The 8,398-nt window shown below is 38.6% G+C and overlaps 1 protein-coding gene across 1 annotated transcript; it reads left to right on the top strand.

The window, feature by feature from the left end:
* Positions 1-238: 238 nt before the first annotated feature.
* On the top strand, positions 239-5,088 carry LOC146607789 (uncharacterized). Its single transcript, XM_085347383.1, has 5 exons — positions 239-397; positions 1,139-1,157; positions 3,216-3,355; positions 3,437-3,526; positions 4,777-5,088. The coding sequence occupies exons 1-5, from the start codon at positions 290-292 to the stop codon at positions 5,086-5,088; spliced, it is 669 nt and encodes a 222-aa protein (XP_085203509.1). The 5' UTR covers positions 239-289.
* Positions 5,089-8,398: the final 3,310 nt, after the last annotated feature.

The following is an 8,398-nucleotide window of genomic DNA, read 5'->3' on the forward strand; positions in this document are numbered from 1 at the left end:
GGTCATTGTGATAATATAATTATTTGAAATGTATTGACTTTTTCTTTACAGACATTTGGTGCTTATCACTCATTTAAGAAAGTTAGGATGCCCTGAGGTGGTTGTGAACTCTGTGACACAGAAACCAGGGGGCAAATCAAGTGCTGCTTTTGCCATTAAAAGACCACGGCGGTCTGAAGTAAACTATTGTCCCCCCTATCCGGTTGGAGAATCTGAAGATAGCCTTGAGACTGTGAGAGTGGAGCTTCTTTTAGATGTGAAGAAGACAAACAACCGGGAGGTGGTGAGAATGAAAATGGAGAAAACATTTGCATATAGGAGACATGAAGTAGTTTGTGACACACCCATGATCAGCGACTTCCAGGCAAGATGGCCAGCACTCTTTGAAGTGAGCGAGGTATGTAATTTGTGAATTCTTTTGTGAAGATCATTGTGTTTTAATGGTATCCTGTAATAGAACATTGACAACATTTACGTTGTCTGCCAGGTTTGTGGAAACTGTCAGAAATCATTTTGAACTGTAAAGATTTTTTGTTATTGATTGTAGCACCTGAAGCATACACTGTATATAAAAGATAGAAATGGTTTCTAGGTCTACTGACTTTATCTTTGACCTCAGTAAACATGATTTATGGTTCCTGAGTGTTTGTGGTCTAAGTTGCTAGTTTCATATTCATTATGACAGGGTGTTCATTGTACCCATTAATATGGAAAAGGACAGTGGACTAGTGTATGCTCATTGGCTAACGATTTTTGATTAACTAATGAGGGTACAGTGTCTCTTGGTTCCATAGGCAGATCTACACTGTGCTAATGACATGCTATTTAAAAAGAAAGCTGGAAGGGCAACTGTGGAAATGCACAGCTTAAGACTTCAAAATAGAAATTAACAAGTGGTGACATCATTCTCTTTTTATATACAATCAGTGGTTATAAGCCACTTCTAACTTGAGCAGTTGTGTAACTTTTTTCCTCTGGAAGTCTGTCGAAATAAAAATCAGTCCATTTCACCACAAAAGTGAGTGGGATGCATAGCTGAAAATTAGTAATATGAGAAAAAATATAACTTTTTGTAAATGTGAGCTTGTTACATTTGAGTTTGTGACTGTTATTTTTACGTGTCAACTTCTCTTTTTAGATAAATGCAGAGTTTAAGTGCATTACCACTAGAGCTGGGCGATATGAGATTTTTTCATATCACGATATGTTTTTTTCATTTCAGGCGATAACGATATCTATCACGATATAAGCCAAATAACTATATTTGTAAGATTTAAATGTGCCGTTGCTCACAAGTAAAATGTGAAATAATCAGCAGCTTGTTTTTATTTAACTATTTATTTCCCATAATAAGTTCAACAGGGTAGATGTACTTAAGGAACATGAGACTTTTTCAGATAAATAAAGGCAAATATTGCAAACTACACAAAAGGCAGCCGCTAAAGCGTTTAAGTTTCAAAATAGAACAAACGAAACAGACTAAATTGTCAATTCCACTTAGAAACAAAATATTAATTCTAAAAATAAATCTTAGTTTGTTTTACAGAAGAACAGACAAAACTGACTAACTTTTGTCAATATCAAATAAACTGAGAACTAAAAGGAAATTCTCAATCTCTCCTTGTTGTATAGCTTAGCTTTTCAAACAGTTTTAACAGTTACTTTAGTCTGACAAAAGCCGAATGACGAATTAGCGCTTCCAGTCAGAGACTGAGGCTACGTCCACACGTACACGGGTATTTTTGAAAACGGAGATTTTCCGTTTTCGTTTAAAAAAAATAATCCCGTCCACACATAAAGGCAGAAATGAAGGAAAAGGCTGCTATGAACATGCCAAAGCAGCAGGTGGCGCTAGATTCCTAACCGTGCAGAAATGTTGGCCAATCAGAAGTCTAGAAGCCTTGGTGGGAAAAAGTAAACAAAGCTGGGGCATAGAAGCAGAACAGAGTCGTATGTGTGGACGGACAGTAACTGTGTGTATATGTAAGCATTTAAACACTGCAGAGAGTAGAATTAACAGTATTGTAGAAATTCATTTCACCGGGCTGTGGCCCCCCCACACCCTCTAGCAGATTATTACATGAAGGAACCTTTTAAAAAAACAAAAAACAAGCGCGTCCATGCTCACAGGTGTACACACAGGTGATCACACCCACAAACTACACCCTTTTTGGCTCCTACCTCAAAGCACACTGTGTTCTGTTGATCTTATGTGCTGCACAATAATGTTTAACATTTAGTATTTACTGTCATATTCCCATATATCATTGTGATGTTGTTTATTCTATTACTCTTGTTCTCTTCTGCTTGCTTTCTTTTTTCTTTCTCAGCAGGTGATCCAGGTGATTGATATATGCATTTTTTTTGCTCTGCCCGTTCTGTTGGTTTTTGTCTTTTGCCCTTCTCCCCCGTCCCTCTTCTCAGCTGTTTCTCTTTCCCTCTTTCTTTCTCCCCTTCTTTCCCCCAGACAAGTCTGTCCCGTATTCAGTAAGTGAAAATAAAATAAACAATAAAAGGTGAATCAAATGGACCATTACGGCAAGGCTGGGATGGTCAGTTTGGTAAAGTAAATCCGTTGGGCATCTTTCTTTGCCTTTAGACAACAATTCTGATGGCAAAAGAGCCAAACGGGACAGGCCAAAAAAAAGAAAAAAAAAAAAAAAGAAAAAAAAAAGAAAAAAAAGAAAAAAGAAATTCATTTCACCGAAACAATAACGTGGCGCACAGTGTGACGCATGCACCAGTTTATTGTATTTCCAGACTTGCTTTCGGCACAATTTACAGTGCACGCTACTCTGTTTTTTGTCAGACTTGAAATAGCCGAAATACCTTCACACTACGGAACTTCTATGGCTCTTCCGTTCGACAATCTCTCCGGCATTGGAACCATCATCTGTTTTCTCTTCGGTCACGCTCGGTTGATTTTTCTAGTTGGCACACTCATTTCCTCCATTATGCGCTGGCTCCATTACCCGCTGGCTGCTTCCCAAACAAACACACGTGCGGCTTGGCACTTGTGCTGTACGTAACAAGTCACGCGACGTGACGCTGCGGCTGTGATTGGTTCGGCTCTGCGCTACTTAATTTGGATTGGCTGACCTTTTTTTTTTTTTTTTTTAAGAGGACAAGAGCGGCGAGGTCTATCGTGATAGCTTAATTTCTCTATCGAGTAAAAGTTATATCGCGATACATATCGTTATCGTTCTATCGCCCAGCTCTAATTACCACCATGCCACTGCAGTCCCGATTTCTCTCGCAGATAGATGTGCTATCTGACAAATTTATAAAGGTGTTCAAAAAGCGAGGAGGACAGATAGGAAGAAGACTGCAGAATATTCTGGAACCCATGGCCCAGGTAAGAAAGAATTTTAATTTGTGTCTACAGTTTAGAGAAAATAATAATTTTAACAAAATGCTGCTTGTCACCCTTTGCCAGGATGATGTTGATCTTGTGCGTGAATGTATTATCAAGGGGCTCTGCGTGTACCTCAACGAAGACCCCAGCAATTTAATGACAGAACATGTGGTAAGTGTTATTATAGAAGGTCATTTCATTGAAAATAAATGTGGTTGCTTCATGAACTAAACCCCCCCCCCTCCCAAAACTTAAAAATCTAAAATCTCTTACCCCTTGGCTGAAAAAGGCTTTTATTGCCACAATGACGCATGGACAACTGAACAACAAAGTCATGTAGGACTGTCAAATTCATCCCATTGGTGCAGCTACTAAAAAGATTTTGAATCTCAATAACATTGACCTCTCGGATTTTGAAAATGATCTAAGATTTTCAAAATTGTGCCACAGGTGTATCTGCTGGTGACTGTGGGATACCACTGGTGGCCCCTAGTTTGTATGTCTTTTTTAATTCTAAAATGAATAGACATATCTGAAAATGATTAGACTATATTTAGCTATGACATCTTGTTTTATCTACATGCGGACATGCCACAATTTCACTTTTTAATGGACATATTTAATAAATATGTCCTCCCACTGTCCAAAGACATGTAGTTTGTGGGGATAGGTTAATTGGATAATCCAAATTGCCACTAGGTGTGAATGTGAGTATGAATGGTTGTCTGTCCTTGTGTGTTAGCCCTGCGACAGACTGGCAACCTGTCCAGGGTGTACCCCGCCTCTCGCCCTATGACAGCTGGGATTGGCTCCAGCACCCCCCGCGACCCTGAAAAGGATAAGCGGAAGCGAATGGATGGATGGATATTTAATAAATATTGGGACCACCTTATTTATTAGACAAAATACTGTATGGCCTGGAAGTGTTTATAAAAAAAAATATTTATGAAATACTTGGATCCAGCTAATGTCTTTGTTTTGGATCATAGTTTAGTACAGTTCAGATGCTAGTATCTCTACAGTTATTGCTTTTGACAAAATTAACATAATAACCAAAAACCAGACTAAATCGACAAGCTTGTTTTGTGTCAGTCACTTTGTAAAAATACTGCTTTATTCAGTGTCCTTTCTAAACCATGGCAAAATGTAGTTATCTACTAATAAATGGGTTGAACGTCACCTTAGCCAAGGGAGAAAGAGATACAGAGAATTGTCTATATGGGTTAGAGAAGATATTATGTTTAGGTGTTTTACTTTTTTTTCCCTTCTACATGCATTAGGACCACGTGTTCTCTGAACACCTCTTCAGAGAATGAAGAGGTGTTCATAGTTGAACACCTCTTCATTCTCTGACAGTATTCTGCTTCTTTGCAATGACCAGTGTTCTGTTGAATTTAATTTTGGAAATGTGTATTTTCCAGGCCACAGATGAAGGAGTTATCCAACAATCTATTGAGGAAACAACCATGGGAATCTACATCATAAAGTCAAGAGATGCCAGTGACAGCCCTGAGGACATTGGGATAGTCCTTGAAGGCCAGAGAGTCTTGCAGGATTTGGATAACTGTGCCCTAGCAGCTGCTATGCTATTTGGATTAATGTACACTTTGAACCTGACCTACCCACCAGAACTGATGTATACCTTCGAGGTATTCCAGAAACTGGTTATGGAGCTCGAAGGGAACAGCCTTTCAAAGAAGGCCCTGGTTCTTAAGAACAGACTGTACGAGTGAACAGTTATGACATGGAAACTATATGTCTACCTCTCTGAATATGTTCCATTGATTCTTTTTTGCCAACACTGGCAAAATTACAGTATATAGTGAAACTGATTTTTCTCACAATTTTATAGGTTTTTACTGGTAGGAGCAACTTTCACTTTTAACTTTGGGGCCATCATTACTATAGCATTCAATGTTCATTTTTCAATCCATACTCTTTTGAGGAATAGTTTGTACTCTAGTGTTTTTTCTTGTTTGTTTTTTTTGGTTTGTTTGTATTTCTCATCACATTGAGGCTGAGTGTGCCACACTTTCTGCTTCTGCACAAAAATTTTCAATCAAGGTGTATTGCCACTGACATTGCATGTAATTGCCAACTCAGTCCCATTCAATTGTAAAATGATCGTTGCATCATTGCCGTCACCAAAGTCATTTTGAAGCTGGTAACTGCTCTCAGGTCAAAAGCCTGAAATAATTGAAGCAGCTGTTTAGAAGGCATACAATTTTTAAGTTCATTGGACATGGTTACAGTAATTTTGGTTATGTTGTGATGTCCAACCAGTGTTTTGTTTTGTTTGTTAGTATAAGTTATTGTGATGTTTTACTTATAGAAGGAAGCCAAAACGAATCATATTTTAGGGCTCTTGGTTTTGTGTTTGAAAAATGTTATTTTCAAGCTTTTCTTCGTCACATTTTAATATTTGCATTCCTGTTGCCATATTGCCTTAAGGCTCTTACATTTAAAAAAAAGAAAAAAAAATACCTGAGGAATTCTCACCTTTTACCTTTGGGCCAGTATTCCTAGAAAATTCAGCGTTAACATTTTCATAGGCCCTAGAATGTTGAATTCAGGATCCAGCAGTTGTTTGTGTTTGGTACATTTTGGAAGAGATGCATTCAGATGACTCATGTATAATCTGAACTGCTGTTACAACTTCCAATTGTATACTGTTTTGAAAAATACAGGTCATTGTTAAAAAATGTTTTGCTTGTTGGTTTGATTGAAAGCAAAACATACAGTACATACTCTGTGTGTGTGTGTGTGTATATAGCATAAAATGATCTTGTCAATCTAACACATGGTAGTCAAATACAATTAACGTAAAATAACTCTTTACATTTTACATAACCAGTTAATGTCTGATAAACAAGTAACGTCTATAAATATTTGACATGAATGAAAAGGATACAAACAACATGAAAAAATCATGTTCATGTTACAAAAAATTTGTGTGCAGTTATAACATGAAAAAATAAGGTTGACAAAACATAACTTAATTGCGTGCAACCTATTACAATATTTTTTTTTATGTTTATCCCACTGATTATTTTTTTTTAGTGTATCCCAGGCTGCTCCAGTCTGCATGCCAAGTATCCTTGGGCAAGATACTAATCATCGGAGTGTGAATGTGTATGAATGTTAGATACTAAGCACTTAAGAGCTTAGAAGAGGTGCTGGTGTCCATGAATTAGTTGTATAAAGCGCTTTGAGTGCTCAAACAGAGTAGAAAAGCGCTATATAAGAACAAGTCCATTTACATGGTGCGACTCTCCATTCAATGGCTCTGGTAAATATTTTAGAGAGTCACCTGTCATGTCTGCAAGTAACCAGTTGTCAGCAGCAAAGTGATGTGCAATGACCAAATCACTTTTCGTGGACGCAGCTTTAGAAATAAGAATGTAAACATGATTGCTCATGTGCTTCTGATGCGCAAGTCCATAACATGCAACTGTTCCAATTAGACTGTTTGTCATTTTAACTGAATTTTATCGAAGCATACCCAAAACAGAGTCCACTGAGACATTTCAGGTGGCCAACCCGGAGGCCGACGACAGAGACGGAACAGGTCCGGAGGCCAGCCGTGGGGAGGGCAGCGGCGTCGACAAAACCGGTCCGGAGGCCACCTGCGCTGGCAAAGAAGTCCAGTCAGCGGCCTGTCCATTAGTGTTATGAGTCACCTTACAGTGAGATGACAAACAGCAGAAGGTCACGTCCCTCAAGCCAATCCAGTTTAGTACTACAGGCAAGTGGATGGTGGATTTTAACTGAGAAGGCTTGTTCATTCACAGAAACCACAAACACAATGAGATATTGCATGAGTTTAATTGAATACTCCATCACACTGATCAATAAAATCAATAAAACCCCACTGACTGATATATTGACACCCCGCATCCTAATCAATAGGACAGCCGATACAATAAAATAGATGAAAGTTTCCCCAAACATGAGATAAAATATTGCACACTGAATGATCAGGATCAGCTTGTATTGATGATTTCTGCTCAGCAGGCAGCGACCCGTACATTCACAAAAACATCAGAGATTATTGATTATCAGATTAACACTTGAAGAGTTTGATCCAAACATCCTTCAACACCCAGAGAGACAAACATAGGTGCTGCCGTAGAAAATCCCTCTCACTGGATCAAAACAGCAATTCAAACTCTTCATCCATTCATTCATTCATTCCATTTACAAGCTGGTGATTTAACATCCCATGTGCCAAGAAAAGTCCCAAAATCCAACACAGAGACACAAGATGACCTCCTCCACTGTGGCCACACCTCCTTCTGTTGCCTGGTTCCATCAATAAAATATACTGGGTGGGGCTGGGCACTGCTATCTGGGTTAGGTTCCTGTCCAGTCTCTGAGGGAAACTGCGCCCCCAAGTATTGGAGAAGAGGTAGTGCCACACTGCACACAGATGGATGCTGATGAGGCAGATGTAGAGTTTGTTTTAACACACCTGGAGGGCCAGGTGGGCGATGTTTACCCACACTGGGACACCACAACTGCAGCTCTGATGGTTTTTAATGTGCATTAGGAGCGTCAGAGGGTAAAAACACAGATAAATGGTCACATTCTGTTTGCTTAGTTTTGTTTTTAAGTCTGCACATTCTGTAATGTGACCTTTAGATATTAGATAATAGCTAAATAAATACAAAATCAGGGGAGAGGTTGGATATGATGATAAAACACTGAATTTGGGGCGATTTCATAGGCACTTTCCTGCTTCAGCTCTTGTTTAAAAATGCTCATGAAAACTTTACCCTATAATATATGGACTACTGAAACATATTTTGTTCAAGGCAACCTATATATTGTGAGAAGATGTGCTGCAGTCATGCCGCATAAATATATTTGGTTTGGTTTTGTTCCAACAGACCTCACTAACATGAACAAGAACATTTTTCAAAAGCCACAACTATTCATGTATATCCATTTGAGGCTGCTTAAGGTTGAGGCTTTCCTAAAAAGAAAAGGAAAAACAATAAAATACTGAGTACAGGTAGCATTGCTCAGCCTTTAGGGATTGAT

The sequence above is a fragment of the Diplotaxodon limnothrissa genome, linkage group LG23 (genome assembly GCF_057381915.1).
Source record: "Diplotaxodon limnothrissa isolate DT_005_m linkage group LG23, D_limnothrissa_male_GT1.1, whole genome shotgun sequence".
Taxonomy (NCBI): domain Eukaryota; kingdom Metazoa; phylum Chordata; class Actinopteri; order Cichliformes; family Cichlidae; genus Diplotaxodon; species Diplotaxodon limnothrissa.

Coding starts and splice junctions, on each gene's coding strand:
- LOC146607789 (XM_085347383.1), top strand. CDS start 290: ATGAAAATGGAGAAAACATTTGCATATAGGAGACATGAAGTAGTTTGT. Junction 3,356..3,436: donor TTCTGGAACCCATGGCCCAG/GTAAGAAAGAAT, acceptor ACCCTTTGCCAG/GATGATGTTGATCTTGTGCG. Junction 3,527..4,776: donor ATTTAATGACAGAACATGTG/GTAAGTGTTATT, acceptor TGTATTTTCCAG/GCCACAGATGAAGGAGTTAT.